Genomic DNA, 27,051 nt, shown 5'->3' on the forward strand with positions numbered 1-27,051 from the left:
ATGGTATTTGGCAACAAAGTTACAGGTAATCCAATGATGATCCTTGAAACTCATTATTTCTGACTGCCTTTTCTTTTCAAAATTGTGGCCAATTAGATGTTTCCTCTGGCCATATCTTAGCCAATTATGAAAATAAATGAAAAATTCTCAGTTTTGGGGAATTTTATTCTTCATAATTCTTGATGATTATATTGTCCATGCAAATTTTAATTGGACCAACACCAGTGAAAATACTGATATTTTTTATATTCAACTTTGAGCTCAAAGTGGTTAGGAAAGTCGTATGTATAAGTGGATACACAAGACATTCGGTTATTTCTTATTTACTGGTATAATAAAATAATGACTTGAAATAATAACCCATTGTGTTATAATTCCATTTTCTATACTCCTACTGTAGTTTTACTCTCTGTATATCTTGTTCATTTGAATGCCTGCTATGTGTCTATATGCCCTGGCATTGGTGTAGAAGTGATTGTATTGTTGCACACTTGCACAGGCTCTCACATCTAGCAAACATACTTGTACCATCATTAATGCACTTAGATGCCTTGACTTTTTGCCTTACTAGCAATGTACATATTGATTATATGTTCTTTCATGGATATCATTGAATTATGAGTTTCTCTTTAACCCATTCATGATCTTTCTTTTACATTTTCGGTTTTTAATAGGTATCAACCTAAATGATGATTTTTAATTTGAACGTTATTCAAATTCACAGTAATCACTTCAGAATAATGTGCTAATTAAACCCTTCAATAAATAATGACAAGAACTTTCCTTTTAAATTTTAACAAATATTGTAGTTTTACTGTGTCAAAAGTTATACTATATGGACTTCATTAAAGTTGGTGAAATGAACTCAAAATTATATGATGCACCTCCTTGTCTGTCAAGCTGTATGTGTTGGAATCCCCACTAGTGTCAAATATTCTTTGATCCTTTAGCTATCGAATGGTAAATTTTGGATGTAGGCAATATATTTCTTCAATTTATGATTACTTACATTTCATTAGGAAACTTATTAAGATATTCTCATCATAAAAAGTGTTATAAAATAATTAAGAAATGCCATAATATTAACACTAAAAATAGAATTCTCTTTGTTTGAATTCTTAGGTTAACTATTAAATGAAAACATAGTTTTTTTAATCTTATACTTTTATATTGTTTTACTATTTTTTAAAAATTAATATTATTCTGGGTTTTATCATGTCATAGGTTCATCTGACCATAAGAACTTTACCTGAACTACCAGTGGGCGCAAAATACAGATGTGTTTTTGGAGAAGCAGAACCACTAGATGCAGGGGTCACTCCTCAGGGACTTACTTGTCCTACACCTAATGTCAAATCACGGCCTCTAATTCCAAATGGAAAAGATCATATTCTTGTACCTCTTTCAGTCCGTTCATCTGAAACCAATAAGGATTTTGTTTCTAGAAATTTTGCTTTTTATGACTGTTCATCTCATACAAAATGTATTAGTTGTGTGCATTCTCAGTGGGGTTGTAGTTGGTGTGTCTATGAAAATAAATGCACTCACAATACTTCATTGTGCCAGAAAATTATTGTTAGTGGTGAAAATGTGAGTTTGTGTTTATTAATTATATTTTTTAGAATGAATTTTAATTTAGTCTTAAGTTTTTTTTTTTCTTCTTTCCCATTTACTTATTTTTTAATACTTATGGTTTTTCTTATATTGAGCAAATTTATAACCATGAATTTTTGGTATGGTTGAAAATTAAGGTTTTATAATGTTCTACAAAACATTTAACACATCATATGGATTTAGAGAGCTAGAGTTTTGTCCCTGAATATCTGAAAGGGCACATTCAAAAAATTGAAAATTAATTAAGCCATATTTAATGGTTTTATATTTTGATATAAATACATTCTTACATATATATCACGAAGTTTTTAATTTTTGTTTAGTAGAAATCATCAGATCATAATTATATTACACTAAATTTATGTGTGCTATAAACTTGAAAAAATATTGCAATTTTCCCAGTTACTAATTATTTTTTCAAAATTGTGAATAATAATAACAATAAGACCTATTTAATGTGGAAGTGTGATAATAATTCCTCTTACTCATCTTTGCCTAAATAATCTCCTCCCTCATCAAAATCCACATCTATAAGAATTGATGCAGTCCTTGCTTCTACACCTTGATTCACCCCCTCAGACATCTACTCTGTCAAATAAATATTTGAAACCTTGAGATAAAATTTAATATTTATAATACCATTTTGTGGTGGTACCAACTTAACTTCTCTTGGCTGGTAGAACGCTCGTAAATAATTATTTAAGTTGTATTCATTATTAATTATTAATAATATTGAAGTTGTACCTTTGTTTGCTACCAATTTTAGATATACTTTTATATTAGATACTCCTATAGATAAATTTATAATATTAAACTTTTACCATGATTTCTTCAAATTATTCTCTACTCATAGACCTGAACAGGTGAATGGTTTACTTCAGGACTATAAAAATTTTATGTATAGATATAATTGACCATAGGTGAATTACAAAGAGATGGTCCAGGTTGCAGTTTGGAAAAACAATTAAAAAATAGTTTCAAATATTTATTAGTTACCAACCCACACTGCAGGTCTTCATCATCATGGCTGTTGTGATTGGTGGAGGGGTACTGGTGGAATGAATGAGAATTCTTGCTAGTTTTCAAATATTCCTCCTGTATAATTAATAACAGCCCTTATGAAAACCTGCAGTGTGGCTCAAACATTGGCCATTAATAAATAGTTTAAACTATTTTTTAATTGTTTTTCTTTACTGCAACCAGGACCATCTCCATCTAACTAGAATTTTATGTTAGAGAGGTATTTTAATGTTATATGCCGAATGGTGAAATAGCCAAATTTATATGATAAAGATAGTTAAAGGCTATGTTAAACCACCAAAATGTTAGCAACTGTTATTGTTGATCAGTTATGTCAGTAGACCTAGAGGAACTTGAAAAGTTTCTCTGACCACATCAACATCTGTGTCTTGTGGGGTCACATGTACAAATTTAAAGTTATTAAACTTTGTTTATAGTAGATTCTTTTATTTTAATTTTGTTTTGTTTTTTTCAGAGTATTGGACATATTCCTAGCCATGGAGGAAATTCATGCCCACAGTTTTCTAAGAATAGTAAACCACTTCTTCTTCCAAATAGGGTTTCCAAAGAAATAGTTTTAGAAGTAGAAAATATGCCATCTCCTCAAGTAGGTCATTTTGGTTTTCAATGTATAGTTACAATTGAAGGAGCAAAAATGTTGGTTCCAGCCAAAATGGAACATCAACGAATTGTTTGTGATAAAACAATGGTAAGCTCTTTTCATTTTATTATTTTTTTATTTAGTACTAAAAGAGCCATAAATAATCCATTTTAGAGATTTAATATTACAGTAGATGAATCGTGACTTATGAAACAAAGTAATAAGGTTATTAGTTCACAACTCCTGTTTTATTTGTTGTAATTGATATAATAGGAAAAGACAACAACCTGTGCCTTCAAAGTTTTAGGCCCACAAAACCTGTTGCTGCCAGTGTGGTTCATAGCATGTTAAGATGATTAAGGGTTAGCCTGATTTGGGATTTAATTTGGCAGTCTCCCAACGATTACCATCTGATGTTTTGTTTTAATGGCAACCAATTAGAGATTTCATAAGCTCATGTTTCAGGGATTTATTGAGGGAAAAAATAAAGTTTTTAGAGGTCTACCTAAAAATAAAAATGAAAGCAAAAAATTATCTAAATATTTTTTTTTCAAAATTAAAACTGTTATTGACACGTACTCTACAACTATGTATCTTTAAAAATTCTATATACTCATTTGAAAGATGACTAACTTTTCTTCTGATCATTATGACCTGTTAAGTTCCATATAAAAAGTGACAATCGGGAAAAATTCCTTGATTCTGAGCTTACAAAGTTTTAAAATCTTGAATCTGAAGGGTATCTTATCTACTCTCCTTGTTATACTCAGTGTTCTTCAGGTTTTTAATTCACTGGTTATGGCAGGCTCAGTGAGATTGTAAATAATTGGCAGGACTCAAATTTGTATTGGGCCTCCTCAAAATATTTTTAGAAAAATAAAATAATGTAAATATCAAATAACTAATAGTTTAATGTTGCTAAAAAAGTTTAGATGACTCTGAAATAACATCAGTATGAAGTTTGGTCTGAATTTGTTTATAGTGGACTATTGAAGTTTTTGGTCCTAATCATTTTGTTTCAATGTAGTGAATATGAGGTTTATATTTCTTAAAACCTTCTCAGTGCTACATATAACAATGTAAAAGAAGTTTCATTGAAATAAGTGACACTGTTTTCTCATGACGAATTGCCAAAAAAATAATTTACATTTCTTATTGTATTTACAAAATTAATTTATCAGAAAATCTGGTCTGAATTGTTCCATACCCTGTTTCATGACTAGAGACCACCTCAACACACTGGTATTTTTATTAAGAGGAGAAGGTATTTGTTAAGCCACCTCAATTCGACATGGTCTCCTTGTCGGAAAGCTTAACTAAAAAAAATAAATAAACACTGGCTTGGATAAAACATTTATTCGTAAATTAAATTAGATCAAATACATAAATTAAATTAAAAACAAAGAGAAACCTTCTAAATAATATAGGACCCAATTGACAAAAAATAATAAAAAAAATACTTCTTTTGACGAAAATTACAATAAGAAAAAAATTGCTAATTACAAATTTTTGTAAATGATGAAGTGATGAACTCCGATGGGTCGGGGTCCTGCAGTTCGTACCGAAAAGGTCGGAGACGACGTTCTGTTCTTAAACGTAGGTGGGCCCACACAGCGAACCGCTCCGAAGATCTCATCCAGAAAGGTCTGGTGACAAGTACAGCGACTGGGCGAGTGTACATGTGCGACGATGTCGACGGGGCGACTGATCTATGGCTACTGAACTTGTAGTATTGTTGTGGCTAATAATCCTACTAGCTGGTATTTCACCATACAAACATTACAAGTATAATTCGTTTTCTTTTAAACCAAAACACTATACAGTGATACAGAATTATCACAAAAAATACACAGTAAACAATGTAATTGTTTAATAACAATTGAATATATTTATTGTCTATTTAAAATATTTAAATTTTAATTAATATATATATGGCATTTAATGGTATTTTTATTGTAAGTTTAGTCAACTTAATTTTTCTTTAATTTAAGTTGTTTAAATTTTTCTAAAATACAGGTCGTTTAATTTTTTCTAAAATTTAAGCTGTTTATGAATTTTTACTAAAATTTAGGTTATTTAAATTTTTCTAAAATTCAAGTTGTTTAAATTTTTCAAAAATTTAAGTTGTTTAAAAATTTAAGTCGTTAAAATTTTTTAAAAATGTAAGTTGCTTAAATTTTTCTAAAACTAGAATATTATTTTAATTTAAATTGATGTTGTTTTCATAAAATTATATACTTTTAATTTTACTCAATAATGAACATAATATAGGTAAAACATCGAAATTGAAAAGTCTGTATGAAAGTTCTTGAAGAATTTTAAGAAAAACATTTTTTCTTTAACTACTTGAGAATCCTAGGGGTTACATATTTAGCAAAAGGATTTTTTCCATTATACCTATAAAGCTTTTATATTGTTGAATCATATTTGTATTATTTCCTTGATCTGTGTTAACTTTTATATTTTGTAATCCCTTTTTTTTTTTATTTATTTATGAACTATTAATAATAATAAAAATGTATTTTTAGTATTCTTATGAAGCTAATACCGGTGAATATACGGCTGAAGTAAGCTTGGTATGGAATCGAAATCACCATGTAGACTCAGTGGCTTTGACTCTGTATAAGTGTGATATTCTTGGATCACATAGAGATCATGCTGATTGCTCTTTGTGTGTTACTAGAGAAGAAAAATATCGTTGTGGCTGGTGCTCATCTACTTGTGATTATGTGGACAGTTGTAAACATGTTTCTACAAAAGAATGTCCAAAGCCTCGTATAGATATGGTATTTAACTCTTATTTAAAATCATTAAATATTCTTTATTAGGGTTATAGAATTGGCAAAGTTTTCATGGTTTGGCATAAAGACTGATCTGGACCACCTTTATCATTAGGAAAAAAATACATGAGTCATTATGTAGGCAATGATACATGTGCATATTTATTTTTTTTGTACCTAAATTGTTTGTGGCAAAGATATGCAACTGTTATTTAAGACTATTCATCAGTCTTATAAACATCTGTTCTTAATCTTGATATTACAAATGTGGATTGACTATTTTGTATAGAGGCAGTACTTGTTTTCTCATTTCAGAGTTATGTTGTTTAGCAATTTCTACCGGGAATCATTTTACCTTAAATTGAATTCTGTGTTAAGTTAATTAAAAAACTAAATAATTTCTACATGGAATGTTTCTATTAAAAAAATCAATTAGAATGAAAAATGTAGCTATTAAATTTGAGTCCATATTATATAAAATCGTCATTGTTAAACTAATCGTTAAAAAATATGGATGTATGTATGTGTACACATTTTTCGGGAGGATGTAACTTGGTTCACTTTCCTAGGAGCAGAACCTGACATAAGTACGAGGATCGCTTGTATATGCAATAGAACCTTGTTAATACGACTTCCAATTTTCCGACTCTTCAGGTTATCGAACTTTTGGACCTCAATTTTTTGAACCCTAATCTGGCCAATTAGCAAGAAATATTTCTACTAAAACATAAGTTCAATTGAAACTGTCTCATATCCTCTTAATAGAAATTCTTTCAGTTTCATTTCTGACTTAGTTTTGTGAAGTGAAATTATTTGTAACTAGATTGTATTTTTTTTATAATGGGAAAAGTGATAAGAGAAAACACCAGACAGTAATGTTCAAACTGCAGGTATAAAAGGAAGAAATTAGAACTATTTTTATTGAACGTCAACAATAATCAATTGGCATGGGAGATTAACATCAAATAATTAGTTGATCAGTTTTTGATTTTTCAGTTATTTAAATCTTTTTACTTTTAAGAAACAGCTTCTATCTATGGGGTGTAATCAGTTCAATCATGAACTTTTAGGAACAATTTCTTTTCTTTCTTTTTTTCTCCTAATCATACTCCATTTTTAAAATTGACATTTAAAGCTTATACCTTTGTTTTCTAGCTATAATTTTTCAATATTTACTTCATGATAAAGGTCTGGTCCAGTGCTCCTTCTTCTTAACCCAACTTAGTGATCTTTGAAAATTCATAAAGAGCTTACTAGAGTTGTTGGATATGAAACAATTTATAGGCTATAGTTCTGAGCGTGCTTTGCCTCAGTGATCAGAACATTTTAATCTTTATACTTTCTTTATTTAGCCTTAAATAATAACTTTTAAAATGTCTTATAATCAGGGATTTAATTTGAGAATTATTTTTCTTCAGTAATTAAAAAAAAAATATTTATTTCAAGAAATAACTCTAATTTATTTTACAATTCTTTAAAAATCAACTGACAGCCATTATAATTGAGTGAAAAAAAATTTAAATATAAAATAACTCTGTATTTTTTTCACTCAAAATGCTCTACCTTGTTTAAAATTTTATCTATCTGGTTGGAGTGATGCAGTTTGTTTTATTCAGCATGCAAAAATTGATTAAATTATCAGTAATTTAACCATCTTAGAATTGTAGCAGTCTCTTACTAATTCAAATTAATTAAAACAAGGATGTTCGGATAAAATCATGTATTAAAAATATTTTTGCAGTAATAATCATTATTCAGAAATTTTCCTCTTATATCTCATTCATTGAAAAATAAAAATGAAATGAGTGTAAAAGTTTTCAACTAATTATTCATTTTCCCTCTTATATCTTGTCAATGAGTAAATAGATTTTCGTGATCCAACTTCTTTAAGGTTGACTAGAAAAAAATGAGTGTTGAAATTTTTCAACTTTTCATTTGTTCTTCCTCTTATATTGTGTGAATAGTGTCATATTGTATGAACAGGTGAATGGATTTTTGCAGTTCAAACAAGTGTCAGACTATTTAGAAGTAATCAAAAATTTGTTTACTTACTCATGAGGTTAGTAAGATATACAATGAAAAGTAGAAAAATTGTTTGAACTGTGAAAATTAATTCACCTTTTCATGAGATATAAGATGAAAAATAAATAAAAGGTGTGAACATTTTCACTCATTGTCCCTTTTGTCTCCCTCTAAAAGTCAAACTGTAGCAGTCTATTCATTCCATCACAATATATAAGAGAAAAATCTCTGATCAACCATTAACTGAGAATATTTTTAATATATCATTTTATCTGAACCCCTTTGGTTTTAGTTAGTTTGAATCAGCAATAGTCATTAAATGGTGAAATGACTGGTTTTTTGTTTATAGCTTTTTATATGCTGCATAAAATGAAATCATTCCCAACTCGCTTGGTCAAAATTTAAGCAACAAAGGGTGTTCCAAGTTTTTAGGGAGAAAAAATATATCAAAAATAAGAGTTGTTTTTGTTCTACATACAATTTGCTCGAAAAATTATTGTCAATTTTTTGACTGAAACCAAATAATCAGTTAATTATACTCAACATCTATTTCAAAAAAATATTAGTCATAAATTAATAGTTAATTTTTAATAAAATTCATAAATGTTACTGATTAATTTAAAAATCATGGGCGATTTTTACTCCAAAGTAACTATTATATTTTAATTTGATAATAAAGTTCAATCTCTGCTTGTAACTATTTAAATTTGTAATTAGTTTGAAAATAATGCCTCTTTATTATCTTAGTTTTCACTACTTTTAATATAATCTTTAGTGTAATAGTTAAGTCGTATATTTAAAAAACTGATTATTTAAATAAATTATCCATATCTTTTAAGATTAAACCTTTGAGTGGACCTATTGAAGGTGGAACTTTGGTTACTATAGAAGGTAGTAATTTGGGGCTGAGAGAAGAAGATGTTGCTGGAAAAATTCACATTGGAAATACTCCTTGTACATTGGTGGAATATGATGTATCTGTGAGAATCGTTTGTCGTACAGGTGCAGCTTCTAATGAAAAAGTTGCTGCTGTTGTAGTTGGCAATCAAGCGGGATTTACAGAATCATCAGTAAATTTCAGTTATAAAGTAAGAGAATAATTTTATTATCAGTTTTTTCAATGATTTTGTTTTATAAATGCAAGTTACTGTATTAACATATAATTATAGGTATCACATTTCTTAAGGCACAAAATCTTGTTTTTTAAAAATAATATCCGCCACATTTTAGTTTCCTTATGTTTGGTAATTTCACGTTTTTTTTCTTTTACTTTTTATTATGTTACTCTTAAGAGTAACTATAAATTTTCTAGTGATACTATTGCTTATTTTATTATATTTTGATGGCAGTATTGCATTTTAAATGTCTAAAGTATTTATGACTATATTAATTTTGAAATAAAAATAAAAATATCGCTATTATAACAATGATTTATTATTAATTAAGAAATGTGTAATTTTCTTATGGTTTGTAATATCGTTTTTAAATTTGTAAAGAACTAAGAACGGATTCTAATGTTTTATTTTGAAACTGAATAGTTAGTGTAAAGCAACAAAAAAAAAACTACACTAATTAACATTAAACATGGGTTATCAATTTCTTGTTCTAAATATCTTATCAGTGATGTTAGATATATAAAAAGATAGATTGGTTATAAATAAATATATTATATGACCAAAAAAGGTTTAAGATGAAGTCCCTTAATAATACAATTAGTTAGTCCTAAAATATAATGAAGTGAGAGAGCTAGGGAAGGGATATTATTGGTTGGGTCTCTACATATGTCTCAACAGTCTTAATGTAAGGTAAAGGCCTTTTCATCTAACTTTGCTCTATGTCTTATCATGCTCAATTCACCATCTCCCTACTTATACCTTATATCTTAGCTTGCTCAACTCTCTGCTTCTATACTTCTTTACACCATTCTTCATTTTTTTTTTTCCAAAGAGGAACCACTTTGAGAGTGGTTTCACTTTCTCCTTGACTTTCCCTTGGCTTTGTATGTTAGCAATGGCTGTTCTTCATTCTGATACTTCTCCAGGCTAGTGAAATTTTAAAATCTCTTATTAACATCTGGGCAACAACTATATGCAAACCAGTCCATCACTCACAAATTTTTTTTTTGGATTCTTTTCATGATCCACAAGCTCATGTAGATATACACACTGCCAGACCTGATATTCTCTTTGTCGCTACTTTCGATTATAATCTTGATGTTATTCCTTATGAGCCTTTCGGTCTGCCCATTAAGCCGTGTGATACAGCTTAGTTATTTTTTCCTGAAGTTCCCCTAGACATTCCTCCATTCCCACAGGCAAGTCCTTAAGCTCTACTGAGCAATCAAATAGCAGTTCCATTTCTCAGCCATGCATGATAAAATAAGAGGTATTACAAATGAATGCATGTAGGATCCTGTTGTATCCCATCAGAGCATAAGGTATACATTCATCCCAATCTTTCCCATCTCCTGAAACTAAGTGTAAGATGGTTTCTATGATAGTTCTTATATCACCTGGATGTCCCAACTATTGAGGTCTCATGATGATGCAGCCTTATGATTTTTCTCTGATGATTGACCAGTACTCTAACCCTCCACTTATCTAGACTACTTTCGCGAGCTGTCCAGTACCAAATCTCATTACCAGCTTGGCTGACATGTTTGGTATTTGTGGTGCAAAGTTCTAGGTATAAGTGATCCTGCTGCATGATTGAGTCTCACAATGTAATATTCAAAGAAGTTATAAGTGTATCAAATTTGTGTTGTTTTAGACATTTTGTAACTTTTTATTAGATTCCAGTCCCTTCCAGAATTGTCTCAATTTGCTTATGATTACGTTCTTTGTAATTTAATGATTATTTTAGGTATTTTATTATTACCAACTTTTATAATTTGTAGATCATTCAAAATGTACTAAAATAAAATTATTAATAATCATAAACTGTACCTTTTCACTTCCTGTTTACAAAATGTATGGTCTACAAACAAATTGGCTAAAGCACCTCACACCATTAAGACAAAATATAATTACCAATTATATACATAATAAATTTAATAACTAAATTATATAAAATTAAAAAGTATCTTTGAAGTACAATCGTTATAACCTCCATTGTTTACTAACCATTTTTATAAACTAATACCATACAAAAAATCAAAATAATTGTTATTGACATAAAAAAAAAAAAATAAATAATTATAAAACTAAAATGAGTATTCAAAACATTCAAACTCATTGTTTGAAGTGCTATTTTGAATTTACTTTGAAATGTAAATTTCAATGCACTTCTGTATTACATAAATTGTCAAATAATCTTTTTACTTCTAAAAAAGACACATCGTTATAATGTTTATTTATTCTTTTTCTAAAATAATGATCAGTTTTGTTTTAAAATAAAACTAGTTAAATTTGTTAGGTTTTATATTATCTGCAAAGTTCAATATTGTAAACAAAATAATAAAATTGTGGTGGGACTTATGAAAATCAATTTGAGTAAAGAGTAGTTGGAATACTAATTTTTCTCTGTTTTTATGAATTTTAGGATGTCAAATTGGAGAGTGTTACACCATTTTCTGGACCTCAGAGTGGAGGGACACAGTTAGCTATCACAGGGCAATATCTAAATATTGGTAGTAAAGTATCCGTCTTTCTGGATGAACTTCGCTGTGTTGTAAATGCTACTCAGACTTCGAGCAGTAGACTTATGTGTATTACTTCTCAAGCTAACATTCCTCGATCTATCAAAAAATTAATTCTTGTTATCGATGGAGCCAATAGAACTCTTTCTTCTCCCTTTGTGTATAAACAGGATCCAAGTATTTTGGAAATTAAACCATTGAAAAGTTTTATATCTGGTGGAAGAATGATCACTGTTCATGGAACAAATTTAAATATTATTCAAAAACCAGAAATGATTGTTTATTCGAATATATCTACAAACATTATTAATAAAACTGTAAGTATTTGTTCAACATAGTTTTATTAATTAGTTAAATTTTTGTAATAATTTATTACAATATATTATAAGAATACAAATTTATTAATATTTGGTGTTATGACCCACTTGATTACTCTAAACCTAGATCAGCATAGATTGCTATTTATTTTTTTTTTAAGGTAGCTTCAAGTTTGAGACATCTAATAGAGATCTTTCAATGATAACCACTTTGTCTCCTCACTGGTGTCTAAAATGTCTTTCTTACTCTATCTATTTTACTGTGCTAGCAGTACCATAACACTAGCAGGGTTTTTTATGTTATTTACTTTAGGTCCATTCTCATAACATTCCCTACTGAGTTAAGCTTTAATAGCTTAATGAATGTGCATATATCCAACTCATTTGACATTTAATTATAGATTATTTATTCTTTTCAGCCCTATCTCTCAGATATGCAAAGGACTTGTTCCAGGGTTCTGGTTTTTTTCCAGCATTCTGATGTGTATGTCTTATAATTTCTTATTTTTGAGGATTTTTGGGGAGAAAGATTGATTTGCTGGAAGTTATCGGGTGGAAAGATCTGCTTCTGTATTTCCTCTGTTATATTATTTTGTGTAACTTGGGTTATCTGAAAGAATAAACTCCTTCAAATCTATATTTTCTGAGATCAAAGCATATCTATTTTCATCCCCGTGTGTAATTAGAATGTTCTTGTGTATAGTCTTTTCCACATTTATCATTAGACCTGATCTCCATTCTGAGTGCTCTAGGATTTTGAAAGCTATTGTAAACACTTTGAAGGGTCTTTAAAGGTTCTTACACTGCAATTAAATCTTGGTAGCTTGAGCTTGAAGGGAATGAGAATTCATTTTAAGTTTTGTACAGTGTGAGTTATAGAGGTTAGGTTTTAAATATATTCAGTTATAGAGTTAATGTGTTCATTGGAGATTTGAGGGTTTAAATTTTAAAAAATAAATTAGATACAATGGTAAAAAAATAATTTATTTTCATCTAGCAGTTTCAGTTAGCAATTTGTGAATTATGTGGTGCATTTAAATGAATTCATATATAAATTATTTATATAAACTTTTTTGTATTAATTTTTTATATCACTTTTTCTGTCCTACACATAATCAAAAAAGAAACTCATTCAGATAATGATCATTATTGTTATATTGTTTAAAGAAATTAGCAGCTGAGTCACTTTTTGCCTTGTGTTTAATTAGTATTCCATAATTTTTAAATTATGATATTTGATTGTTAATATATTTTATTTGTATGAAATGTACATAATGCTTTCACTACCATTTCAGGCTTGTACTGTAATTAATGCCGCCCAAATGGAATGCCCTTCTCCTGGAGTTAATGATGAATTCAAAAAAACTTTTCAATATGATAGGAAACAGAGATCTTTACCTGGAAAATCAATTGATCGTCCTCCTAAGTTACTTTTGAAGATTGGTTTCTTAATGGATTTCGTACTCTCGGTTAGGGATCTTGAAAAACATTATAAAAGTTTAAGGTCCCAGCTGATCTATGTTGATGATCCTAATTTTTTTGAATTCCCAAATGAAGTCAAGCTTTATAAAGGAGATACTCTAGTAATAGAAGTATGTAAAAGTTCATTAATTATATGTCTGCATACAGTATTCTCAAGTTTTTGTTCATTAAATATTTCATTATATTTATAGAAAAAAATTGTGAAGAAAAAAGTTATGATACTCCAATTACCTTTTTAGTTTCATTAGACTTGTCATTGGCTTTGAGTAAAAATCATATGATAATTATTTAAATGATTATCACTTTTAAGTAAATTTTATTTCAGGTTGAATGGGCTTATTGGTAATAACCTATTATTTGATTGGGTTTTATGCTAAAAATCTTCAAATAGTGTAATCAAGATTTTTTTTTTTTTAATGAATAGAAACAGTGAATTCATTAGTAGTGGCCATTTTATTTTGTAGAATTAATTTTAAAAACAAAATTTCACAAATGTTTTATTTTTAGAAAATAAATTTATAATTCTTTGTTTATTTATTTTTAGGGTGAAAATTTAAATTATGCTAGTGATGAAAGTGATGTGAATGTTACTATAGGCACAGTTCCTTGCAATGTGACATCTTTAGCTATGTCACAGCTTGTTTGTTCCCCTCCACAAAAACAGCCAGCTCCCACAGACGAAAATGGCATTCCTACACTAAAAGGACTTCCTTCAGTTGTTGTATGTTATACAAGTTGTTTAAACTGATTTTAAGGGGGAAAAAATGTATGACTAGTATGTAGTTGATGTATGGTATATTTATTATGAGTTTACTCTTGTTTAGGCCATCTTTTTGTAAATTAATATTTTGAATATAAAAATTCAGATAGTGGTAATTTCATTGAATGATTTATCAATTAATATATATTGTTAATTAATCTGTATCATCAGTACTACTAATAAAATTATGTATGTTTTCAACTTCTCTATGGTTTCATCAAGTCAATACTTATATTTATTTGATTCCTCTTTGTTAATTCACTTAATTCTGCCATAAGTTCTTTTACAAGGAAAGAGTTTAAAAAAAAAAAAGTTTAAATTTTTATAGTAGAATTTATCTACATGTATTACATATAAATCATAAATGAAAATTAAATTATTCATAATGGCCACTTCTGTTCTGTACACAGTATGTACTCTGTGGTTCCAATTGTCTATTTGAGTATAGTAAAATTGTCTAGTACTTCTTATGTAAAACTACTAACTGCTTCCATATTAGAATGATAAAGTATATCATCTCAACTCCCAGGAAGCCCAAAAGAAGAGTGGAGAAGAATAAAAGATTGGAACATCGGTACCACTTGAGTCTAGTGGTGGTTTGGTGAGGGTTCACTTTGGTGGTACAAAAAAACTTTTTCCGAACATGGCGTCAAAAATGGAGCCAGAAACTTCCACAAAGATATTTTGTAGCACATATGAAGCCTCTAAACAGCACTCTCTTTGCAAAAAACACTGGGTTTTCCCAGATTAACTCCTTACAGGCAAGGTTTAATCAACTGAGCAATGTTTAGAGGAAAATGTCCTTGAGTTCATTAAGGCTTCAATCTGAGTCTTGGGAAGTCAAGTTTGCCATTGGAGACACACTTGTTTGAAGAGCCTGAAAAATAGCCTTTTGAAAGCAGTTGATAACTTTCTGCTGGAAATATTACTTAAGCTATAGACTGTTTGTACAGTTTTTTGAATATTTTTTTTAATTCAATAATTTTGAATGATTGAGTTTTCACTTAATCATTTATTTGTAAGAAATCTAATAATAAATAAATTTCATTGTTAAAATTCAAAACAGGCCAACAACTAAGTTTGACTTTTCTAACTTTTCCTATTAACAGAACTTGTGGCAGGACTAGGTATATCTATATAGGTATGTAGAGCCTAATTTCTACTACTTTCATTGGTTTCGTTGTTTACAAACTAATTTTTTTTAAAAACTTCAATAGAAATAATGTCATACGAGGAGAAGATGGTTGGGGGTGCGGTCAAAACTAACCAAAATAGGCATTTGATTTTCAAGCTAACAGCTCTGAAGAAGGCTAGAAACTCTAGCTGAAATGTTGGCACAATTAAATAGGTTATACCAACTTATTTGTGTTTCATTTTGACCGCACCCCCAACCATCTTCTCCTCGTATGTGATCCACGGTCAACTATCTCTCATAATTAGAAATAATGCCAGTTTTAGAAGATTGAATTAGATTTTTATCAATATAAAGAGAAAGGAAGATAACAGAGAAGTCGAAAGGAATGTTTGTTGTACCATCAATACAAAAGTTCAATTTAAAAAATCCTTAGTTAAAATGAACAATTTAATCCTTCATGTTATTTTTTTACCCTGTTACTTTTCTGATTTTAGGTTCGGGTAGGAAGAAGTTTGAGGTTCCAGATTGGTTACTTGCAATATGACATGCTTTACTCCTATTCTTTTCCACCTGAAGCAATAGTTGGAATCGCTGCTGGTGTGGCATGTTTGGTGTTTCTATTTGTTATAGTGCTGATAGTTTATAGGCGTAAATCCACCCAAGCAGAACGTGAATATAAAAGAATTCAAATTCAAATGGATACGTTAGAGAGTAATGTTCGGTCAGAATGCAAGCAAGGTAATTTAATTACTTATTTTGTATGGTAATACATTTATTACCTTTTTCATCATAGACTTCCTATGTGTTTCTACATCTAAAAATAATTTTTAAAGTTAAACTGGTATTAATCACTGGGTATTTATTATTAAATATCATGTAAGTACACTGGGAAGTTTGATTTACAGATTGTTTATTATTGAATGTTGGAAATTTTCTACTCCATCGTGTTTCTATGACTTATAAATTAATTCATGCTTTTTAAAAACTATTAGCTAGTGATTTATTCTTAACTGCATACCTGTTTATATTTAATTTATGTATTAGAAAAAATCATTTATTAAATTATTATTCAAACATTATTATTTAAATGTAGGCAAATTAATGCAGTATAAAATCATACTATTTGCTTAGAAAGTCTGATTTAATGATCTCATTTCACTCCTATGCCTTTGGTTATCTTTTGCTTCAAATCATCATCAAAAAGTTCTCAATTTTTGAGATTATTCTCTGTAAAAAAAAAGAGAAAATTAATTAATTATTTTTCAAATTAATTTATAGCTTTTGCAGAACTTCAAACTGATATGACAGATTTAACTGCTGATTTAGAATCTTCTGGAATCCCGACATTAGATCATAATGAATATATCATGAAAGTATTTTTTCCTGGAGTTCGTGATCATCCTATACTACATAATACTAAAGTATGTTAATTTAATTTCATTTCATTACATATTTTGCTCCTCTCCTAATGACTTTTGTTTTACATTAGAACATTTTCATATTAAATATATATTGAATGAAGACAATTTTTTATTTCTAATTAGTTGTGATAAAGAGATGGAATAAACAATTAAATTAGGCTTACCTATTTATATTTTATTTCTGATAAAAAATATGTATTAATTTAGTCATCAACGATGTAAATGTTATATTTTATTTTTCCCATTTTCACAATGTATTTTAATTTCTTTTCTATACTTCATATGCTGTTTGAATTATTAGAAATTATTTTCTCATTAATCTCTCAAAACTTTCGTAGAATCGAATTACTGGACCCACTACAAATTATGATGCTGCCATGATACAGTTTGAACAATTGATAAACAATAAATATTTTATTATTTCATTTATTGAAACTCTTGAAGATCAGGAGTCATTCAGCATTCGAGATAAGTAAGAATTTTAATTTATTTATTTATTCATATCTTACCTGTATTATTATTACCTTGTAAAAATATACTAGAAATTTATTTATATATTAGAGTAGGTACAACCTAAAGTAGCATATCACCTAGGATATTTAGCCTATATTTTGTGTTTTTATAATGTATATTTGGTGTATTTAATTTTAATAATTCTTCACAAATTTGTTATTAGAGAACATTCCGATAGAAAATTATTGAATTTTTTGATTACACGCTATGCGACAAGCCACATTCTCATCCCTATGTCGTACCATCGATTCCCTGTTCCACAGCTCATACTTACGGTGAGGCTGACAATAACTGAGGTATTGTGTTCAGTTTGTGTCATTGGAGATCGGAGAATTTTGAGTGTCTAATGGGCTACGACAGGGTTATGTTCTCACATTTCTCTTATTCAATATTGCTTTGGATAAGGCTTTGAAAGATTCGGGAATGCTGATTGGCCAGACAATATTTGACTCGAGTATACAGCTTTAGGCTTATTCAGATGATGTCAACATCATCGGACACTCCTAACATGCTGTCTGGATAGAATTTCTGGCAGTAGTGGGTTCTGCAAGGTAACTGCCTCGAGGTGAGCCAGTCAAAATTTAAGTAATAGGTGATAGGAGATGGACATGTTATCCATTTAAATGGGGGGGGGAGATGCCTGCGCAAAATGAGATGATGGCCTTTGGCCAATGTGGCATTTGAACAAGTCACCGACTTTTTGTAGTTGGGCTCAATGATGTCCCTAGACAATTGTCTGGAAGTTGCGAATTGAAGAAAAATAATGTCTGCTAACCAGGTATTATGGTTGAAAAAACAGCCACATACTCTCATAACAAGATTATATGTGTATAATAACTAATCCACCCTGTGCTAACATTCGGATTGGAAACTTCGACTGAAACTAAGTTTACTGAACAAATTCTTCTTGTCTTTTGGCAAAAATTTCCTTCAGAGGATATTTGGAGCTGTGTTGGTGGATGCTGTCTGGAGGAGACAAACAATCAGAAATATATGATATATTTAAGTAGAGCAGAATGTAGTTCAGGTTGTTAAACTGGCTCGGTTGTGGTGAACAGGGCATTAGGCATGAGTGAAAAGTTGACCAGAAAGCTTCTGATGGTACCTCAGTGGAAAGATAAAAAGAGGGAGATGGAAAAATAAATGGATTGAAGGAGTTGTGGCTAAAACTCAGAACGTCCTTAACATGTGTCACTGGAGGGCAGCTGCACTGAATTGTGACGATTAGCTCTAGTTTCTGATGGAGAGTCGGACTCGGCAACAGTTGTAATGCCATAAAAAAAAAAAAAATTAAAAATTCGCACAATTGCTAAACCAAAATGATTTTCTGCCATCAGGTTTCTTCCTATTTTTAAAAAGTGGAACATAAAACTGCAATAAGAATATTTTTGTTGAAATGTAAAACATTAAGAAAGTACATGAATTTTAGAAAAAAATTAAATTATTTTGTAGTTTATTAAGGAAAACAGGTGTTAGAGGTGTTACTACTATGTTGTTACTGTGTTAATACCGTTGAAAAGGAGGTAAATGCTGAAATTTCCAAAAAAAAATTTCACTGATATGATAGTTTGTTCTAAGGCCAATATTATGGAAAAAGATTTATAAAAATTTTGTTCTACCTGAAAATTATCATTTTTGGTGCCGACTCTCTTTTCAAAGTCAATCCTATTAAAAAAATCAGAGTCAAAATTTATCAAGTAAAGTGGCAATAATAAGAGATAGTACTCAAATATAAAATTAAATCTTATTTTGCCATTGTAAAGTGTTTTACTATGTTTCTTTGGTACATAGTATGCTGTAAATTTTTAGCAACTCATTATATTTGGTCAGCATGTCTTATTATTAAATGAAGCATTTCTCTCATTAAAAAAATGTTTATTTTTATTTTGTAGAGTTAATGTTGCATCACTCTTGATGGTTGTTTTGATGGGGAAAATGGAATATGCCACAGATATACTAAGGCATTTGTTATTGAGGTTAATTCAAAAGTCAGTTGCTACAAAACATCCACAACTGATGTTAAGGCGTACTGAATCAGTAGTTGAAAAAATGTTGACAAATTGGATGGCACTTTGTATGTACAAATATTTGAAAGAGTATGCTGGTTCTTCCTTGTTTCTTCTGTATAAAGCTATCAAACATCAAATTCAGAAAGGTCCAGTTGATGCTGTTACCCATGATGCTAGGTATTCCCTTTCTGAAGAAAGACTCCTCCGCGAACAAATTCAACATGGTGTTGTGGTAATGTTATTTATCTTCCATTTTAAAAAAAAAAAAATATTTTAATATTTAAGAGATATTTGTAATCTGTTGATTTACAGATTTTTTTATCTGATTCAGTAACTTTATTTTTTATAAATATATTTATCACCTGATAAAAAATATTTTAAACCATAAACATTTAAATTTTAAGTTCATTGAATCAAAACGATGCTATATATAATATTATTTAATATGTTGTTTTTTAAATCGATAAATTGCTTACCATTTTTTATTTATTATTTTGTTTTTCTATCTGTTGTAATTGGATGATTGGCTTTAACAAGTACCTATGTACTGTTTAAAAATACTATATTGTTATTTCTTGTAGCATTGAATTTCCCAATTTTATTGTTTAATTTACATTGTTTACCTGAGCAAGTTTAAAATTACAAACAGTAATATCAATTGTAATATTCTTAATTTAATTGTTAGTATTGTTATTTCTAAATCACAATGGTTTCTGTTTTTAAAAATGTTTTATTTTGACTCTTTAAGGACTATGATTTGTGAGCTCCAATTTTGGGCATTGTACAGATAGGGCTTTTGTTCTTACTTTTATATGAGATAATCATTGTCCAGTTTTATTTTTTATTTTGTCCTGAACTGAAATTTAAAATTAAGTAAAGGCCAATTTTATGGTCACTTATTATAGAAATTTTTAATTTGATTTTATAAAAATTATTTCAGACATTACAAATTGTACAAGATGATGTTGATGAAAAGATTCAGTGTAAAGTACTTGATTGTGATACTATTAGTCAGGTGAAATGTAAAATATTGGATGCATTGTATAAAAATACTCCCTTTTCTTTACGGCCATCAATTCATGAAGTTGATTTAGGTAAGTAAAATTTTAAACTGCAATACAATAGAATCCATAGTTTATATTCAGTTTATTTTTCACAGAATAATTATTTTAATTTAATAATAACCAATTAAAGCAGTCTAGGGTCTCTATAGGGTAATGCCATGTTCTTTTGTTCATGTCTGGCATTATATTTGCAAGACTGATTTGTAGTCCATATATTACTAATGGACAATTGAATGTAGGTTGCATCTCTGGCATTATATTTGAAAGGCTGGTTTATAATTTATATATGCATCATTGGTCGCAAAATAAGTTATTCATCAACATGTTATGATAATTTTTTCAGAGTGGCGTCATGGCCGAGGTGGTCATTTAACTTTACAAGATGAAGACTTGACTACTAAGAGTATATGTGGTTGGAAAAAACTTAACACATTGCATCATTATGGTGTAAAAGAAAGTGCAGTTATGTCCTTAATTCCTCATCAAAATGATTCTTACAATAGTTGTAAACAACCTTGTCAAAACTGTGAGTATTAAACCTTTTACTTCACCACTGTCATTCTATTTTAAATTTTGTTTCCCATGCTACATTGTACTTGATATCTTCTAAGCACCGTAATTTAGTTGTCCTAATAGCCCACTAGTCGATCATTCATTTTTATAGCTTGTTGCTTCTATATTTTAATTTTAAAAATATTCAGTGTATAGTGGTATTTAAAACATTGTTTATTTCTTAAACACTTTACAAATCAGAATTAGTTGAAATATATTTTATTAATAATTGAAATGTTACTTTCGCTGCTCAAATATAAACAGAATTCTAATAAATTGTTAAATTGAAGTTAAAAAATTAATTATTATGGATATTTATAAGACTTATACTATTTAAATTAATGAATATAAAGAGTAAGAGAGGTATTTCTTTCTGTCAAAATAATTTTAAAGATTAAAAGTTTGTCTGATTTTAATGTTTTTGTTAATATTTAACTAAACATATTGATGTTCTAAGTCTGGGCCTTTTACATCTCAGAATATCAGATATCTCTTATTTTGTGTCACTGCCTCTACTGTTTATGCAAATAAAGAGTCTGGCATCTGTGGCAGCAACTGTTTGATTACTAAGCCAATATGTTCAGTAGCTCTCTTAAGTCTTAAATCCTTAAACTCAGTCTGCAATACCAAGGTTTTCATTAAATCCGAATATTTGAAGTATCAGGGCTGTTCTTGTTCAGCACTTTTGAGTATGAGGATGGAGAATATTCTTTTGTATTTTACATGGTTTTGTTTTCACTTTTTTTCTAATTATTATTTTTTTTTGTAAATGATGATTATAATTTTTACAATTAACAAATTATATAAAGTAAGTTATATTTTAATCAGTGTGATTAAATTTTTAGTAAGATTAGGTGTGGCTAAGATTTTAGTTAGTTTCAAACAGATCTCTTAGGTTTTTTGTAGCTATATAAGATGATCCCTTTAGCTCTGTTCCACTTTTCTGTTTTCTAGACCATTTTCGCCCCTCTTTTATAGACTTATGTTAATAAAAATGTTATGTACATGTTTTAAAAAAATAATTTTATATTTGTTCTTCATTAATGTTATTAACTGATCACTATAGTATTTTTAAGATTATTAACTCGGTATCTTATATAAATACTCAATAAATCAGATAACTTACCATGAATAGATTAAAGCTAAGTTAAAGTTAAATACAAATACAATAGGTTAAATCATAGAAAAGAGCTTCTAAGATTTATTAAATAATTAGGAGCTTACTTTCAAGAGTCTATGATTTATTAAATAATTGAGGAGCTTACTTTCAAGAGTCTAAGATTTATTAAATAATTGAAGAGCTTACTTTCAAAAGAGCACATATCCATTAAAAAAAAAAAAAAAACACTGCTTTTTTACATTTTAAATTTCATTTTGTGTGAGTTGATCCAATCATTTCCTATCAAAACTGAACATGCAATCCCTCTCTCCTGCAAGGCTTAAGTTAGAACTATTATTTAACTAGTAATCTCATTAATTTTTTCACCTCACTGAACAATTTTCTGAAGTGAATGTGTACCCTTTTCTAAGTAAGCCTCTATGATATTAAGCATTTATTTATTTATTTTTTTAAGGTAATAAAATATAAATATTTGTGGTACATATTGATGAATTTTATCAATTTTACTTGTATGATGGAATTTTGTTGTACTTCTCATTTTGTTATATTACATAAGAGCAGTATAATTTTTTTAATCTAAAAAATTAAAAAAGTTGTTCTGGCCACAGCAAAAAAATGTATCAAACTTTGCGAGCTGTATAAAAGAAACATAATTTTGGGGCTTTGTACTAAAGGTTTTAAAGAAACTATGATTGTATACCTTTTCACTAGAATTTTATATGACCTGTGTCATAAAATGTCACAAATTATTTAAAGTTTTAATATGTAAATTCATATGCAAATAATTCCAACATCAAACATTTTAATTTTGGCGCTTACTTTGATATAATTATAAACTACAAAATAATAATTGTTATCACTTAGAAATATAATGTTTTCTCTGATCTACAGGTACAGCGACTTACTTAGATGGTGGTCTCCCCACAATTACTGGTTCCAATGGTGATGTCGAAACTGTTCCGAATCTTCATGTCTATCATCTTGTCAAACCTTTAGAAGATCACTCTTATCTATCCAACAAAACATCAGAACGTACGCATAAAGCCATTCCCGAAATTTTTCTCACTAGACTTTTATCTACAAAAGGAACCATACAAAAGTTTGTTGATGATTTCTTTAGTACAATTTTAACTGCAAATGAAGGACTTCCTCCTTCTGTTAAGTGGTTATTTGATCTTTTTGATGAAGCTGCTAAGCGTTACAACATTTTGGACAATGAAGTAGTTCATGCTTGGAAATCAAACAGGTAAAACTATTTATAAATTTATATTGAAGTATTGTGTATGCAAAATTGTGTTTTGATAGATGGTGGTAGGAGGTAGTTTAACTGTTTAATCTATTTATCTTGATGTGATTATTGATTCTTTCAGTTTTATTAAATTTAAGTTCTTTATTTTAGCCTTCCTTTGAGGTTTTGGGTAAATTTCATCAAAAATCCTGATTTCATTTTTGATATAAATAAAACAGCAACAGTTGATTCTTGTTTGTCTGTGATTGCTCAGACATTTATGGATTCTTGTTCAACTACTGACCATCGTCTTGGAAAAGATTCTCCTTCAAACAAATTACTTTTTGCTAAGGATATTCCACAATACAGAGATATGGTAGCAAAATTTTACTATGACATTTCAATTGCTCCACAAATTACAGATCAGGAATTAAGCACTGCCATGCAGCAGTTGTCTGCAGTACAAGCAAATTATTTCCATTCAATATCAGCATTGAAAGAATTATATATTTATGTTACCAAGTATCATGACCAGGTAACTAATATTATTTTACTTTTTAAATTCTATTAGATATTTTTCTTGTATTTTATAAAATATGCTATTAGGTGTTTCTCATCTCTTTCATTTAATGTAATAAATAAAAATAAAACTAGACAACAACCATTTTATTAATTTAAATGCAGTATCTTTAATTTCTCAATTCAAATCAATAATTTTGCTTACTGCTGACATTAAGTTTTATTTTTAGTTAGTATTTAGAATATAGCTTTACTGAATTATTCAAAAGATTTAATGTAAATAATTGTGTGCTCAATATTGAACTTTTCTCTGTTTTAAATTAACACCTCAGAATTTGTCATATACCTGCTAATTAAATCTAAAGCTAAATAAATAATATAGTAAAGAAAAATGTTTCCAGTGGTGGCATTTAATTACAATTTTATTTACTTTTTTTTATTTCAGATTTATGATGCTTTAGAAATTGATCTGAACTGCAAGAAACTAAATCTCAGTCGTAAACTAGAGACTGTAGCTTGTATCCTTGAAGGTGATCAACATTTGTGCTGACATAAACAGTCACCTGATGCATTTAGTAGATCAGGTGACTAAACTAAGACGTTTTTTGTATAGATCTGGATTATCGATGTATAATACTAAGTGGTTATCTGACTCTTTAGTTTATCAGGTGGCTAAATAAATTGGTATGTTTATATGTAGATCTGAGATATTGATGTATTATATTTTAGTTACTTAAATTGTATTGCTAATGTTTATCAAAATCATTTCAAATGTCAGCTCTTGTTTTTTTTTTATTTCCTTTCTGAACTTACAAATATATATATATATATTTTTTTTTTGTGAATTGTAAATGCTTGCGATGTACTTGTTTACATAATATGTGATGCTTAATGTACTTGTTTCTATTCTGATTGTTTGCATAGATGGTTGCCTTAAATATTGCCTATTGAATGTATTTTTCGAGGTTTCCATGACTTTTTAAGGTAGTGAAAAGTATTATTGATGTTAAGGATGGGTTTTTGAATATGATGTAGTGTAAATAACCTGTCATTTTAATTTAATAGATGGCTGCCTTAAACTATGCCTTTTGACTTCATTGATCAACATTTTGATATACTTTTTAATCTCTAAGAGGCTCTCAGTGGTGCTCTAAATGTGTTGATGAGAAATAAATGCTGTATAATTTTAATTACTATTAATTGAGAGTATTTCTAATTAGCATTTATTATTTTATAATTACATTATAAAATAAGTGTGATTGGAAAGGAAAGTATTTGTAAAATATTAAGTTTAAGGATAACGTGAAAAGTATAAATAAAGATAAATATAAGAAGTATAATTAATTGGAAGGATAAATGTATTTATTGTGCTATAGATTTATAATTAGAAACAATTTTTCTATTTTTTTTAAATTTTGAAGCTTTGTTACTGTAAATGTTAATATTTATGGTATTTTCTACCATGTTGTAAATATGTAAGAAGGTTACTAAGATGGTGGCTGTAACAAAATAAATTTTTTTATTATTTATTTTTAGTTTATGCTTCGTAATACTTATTTAACCTACTTATCTTATCCCAGTATTGCAAATATTATCTAAATTTTTGGGTAGTGGATGAGGGCAAGAAAATGCCCCAATGATACCTTGACTTTGTTTCTCAAAAGTTCTTTCTGTTGCGTTTGTTTAGTAGTTTTTTTTCTCCTGTTCCTAAACACTGTCCACTGTCATTTATTATGAGCCCAGTTAACTAGAACTGAAAACACTTTCGCTTACTTCTGCCTAATGAAATTGACCTCAGAGTATACCTGGAAATTTTATAAGTCATTGATGATAATTTTTTTACCACCATAGCACAACAAGTTGTTTGGACTGGTTCCTTCTCAATTTTCTCTCAAGCATTTAATTAAAATATCATCAACTGCAACACTTAATAGACTAGACCTCTTCTATTTCAAGCCCTGTGCCATATGCTTCTATAATTCTAATTCAAAATAAAGTGGAAAATGATCACCTCTGGATCCCTAACATTCAACTTCATCAACCCTACTGCTCTGCCCCTGACGAGTCTGCTTTGGAATATTCCTTTTAAATTTTATAATCCCCCTTATTTCCCACTCTAATGCTTTTTTCCAATGCTGGATTAAGATAGAACTGAGGAATTTACAAACAACTTTCCCATATTTCATTCCCCCTAAAAAATAAAATAAAACATTAATGTTCTCATCTGATTAAAAATCGAATGTATTTTTTTTTCAAAGAAGTTTTTTTTTAAATTAACAAAAAAGCAATAGGCCACTTCCATGGTGCTCCCTTAGTTAGTGTTGCTTGGGACAGTCCATACTCTCCACACCAACTTATGTATTTGCCCATACCATAACAATAAAAGAATTCCTTGTATCACTAATCCTTACTCTTTAACAAAAACCCCTGTAAATCTCCAGGCACATATTCTTGTTTTTGTTAAGGCACATACACACTGAGCCATCAAAGGCGAATGATCTAAATATTTAACTTTATTAGTGATGCATGTTATGAAACCAAACTAAAGTCTTTATGAAATTCTATTTATTAAATCTTGTCGTTACTGAGGTGTTGAAATAATTTATGGGCAATCTTAACTTTTCTTTTAAGCATGATACCAAAATGATTACATCTGTTTTTGTTAATGATTTTACAATACGAATCTTCAGAAAGACCATTCTTCAACGATCAGTCATGATGCACTAGGTGTCAAGGAATAATCATTCATTAGTCTAATGGTTATAGAAGTTGTCCCTAATTTAAACAACTAAAACTTATTTTTACTGCAAAGATTTGACCAAGCTAAAATTAGGAGAATGGAGAAGGAGTAAAATTATCTTATGGTTAGTGTGCTGCCAAATATTGAAGAATCACTGTTTTATGTTTTTGATTGAAGAAAAAAGATTTTTCCAATGTTGTTTTTATCAATGATTAATCACCATATTATGTGTGTCTAATGACTAAATGGTTTTAATATTCAGTTTTTTTATCGATATCTCTTTCTTTTTTTTTTTTTAACTTTATTGAAATAATGCAATCTGCCACACTCACGGGCTATAAGTATTCAATCATACAATATATACAAATTAAATAATAATAGAAATAATAGAAAATTAAATGAATAGCAATAAAATAGATAGTAAGAGTGGTAAAATATTTCTTTGAAAATTTTGCCAAAAAGTATTTCATAGAAGTTTGTGTTCCAATTTCATGCCTTTCTGATGCTAAGATTATAT

General features: G+C 28.8%; 1 protein-coding gene across 6 annotated transcripts in view; it reads left to right on the plus strand.

The window, feature by feature from the left end:
• Positions 1-25,323, plus strand: part of PlexB (plexin B) — a 44,502-nt gene extending 19,179 nt beyond the window's left edge. For 5 of the 6 annotated variants that reach the window (XM_014439219.3, XM_014439217.3, XM_014439216.2 and 2 more), the window contains 16 exons: positions 1,225-1,590; positions 3,110-3,343; positions 5,764-6,021; positions 8,877-9,125; positions 11,578-11,991; positions 13,287-13,583; positions 14,018-14,194; positions 15,863-16,106; positions 16,647-16,789; positions 17,128-17,261; positions 19,195-19,543; positions 20,252-20,405; positions 20,719-20,901; positions 22,939-23,293; positions 23,447-23,810; positions 24,240-25,323. In XM_014439219.3, the coding sequence (XP_014294705.1) occupies positions 1,225-1,590; positions 3,110-3,343; positions 5,764-6,021; positions 8,877-9,125; positions 11,578-11,991; positions 13,287-13,583; positions 14,018-14,194; positions 15,863-16,106; positions 16,647-16,789; positions 17,128-17,261; positions 19,195-19,543; positions 20,252-20,405; positions 20,719-20,901; positions 22,939-23,293; positions 23,447-23,810; positions 24,240-24,344 (4,026 nt within the window). In that variant the 3' untranslated portion in view covers positions 24,345-25,323. The remainder of the gene's footprint in view (positions 1-1,224; positions 1,591-3,109; positions 3,344-5,763; positions 6,022-8,876; positions 9,126-11,577; positions 11,992-13,286; positions 13,584-14,017; positions 14,195-15,862; positions 16,107-16,646; positions 16,790-17,127; positions 17,262-19,194; positions 19,544-20,251; positions 20,406-20,718; positions 20,902-22,938; positions 23,294-23,446; positions 23,811-24,239) is intronic. The other variant, XM_014439220.3, reaches the window with a different exon arrangement.
• The last annotated feature ends 1,728 nt before the right edge of the window (positions 25,324-27,051 follow it).

Source organism: Halyomorpha halys, unplaced genomic scaffold, assembly GCF_000696795.3.
Source record: "Halyomorpha halys isolate HHAL.00 unplaced genomic scaffold, Hhal_1.1 Scaffold79.1, whole genome shotgun sequence".
Lineage (NCBI taxonomy): Eukaryota > Metazoa > Arthropoda > Insecta > Hemiptera > Pentatomidae > Halyomorpha > Halyomorpha halys.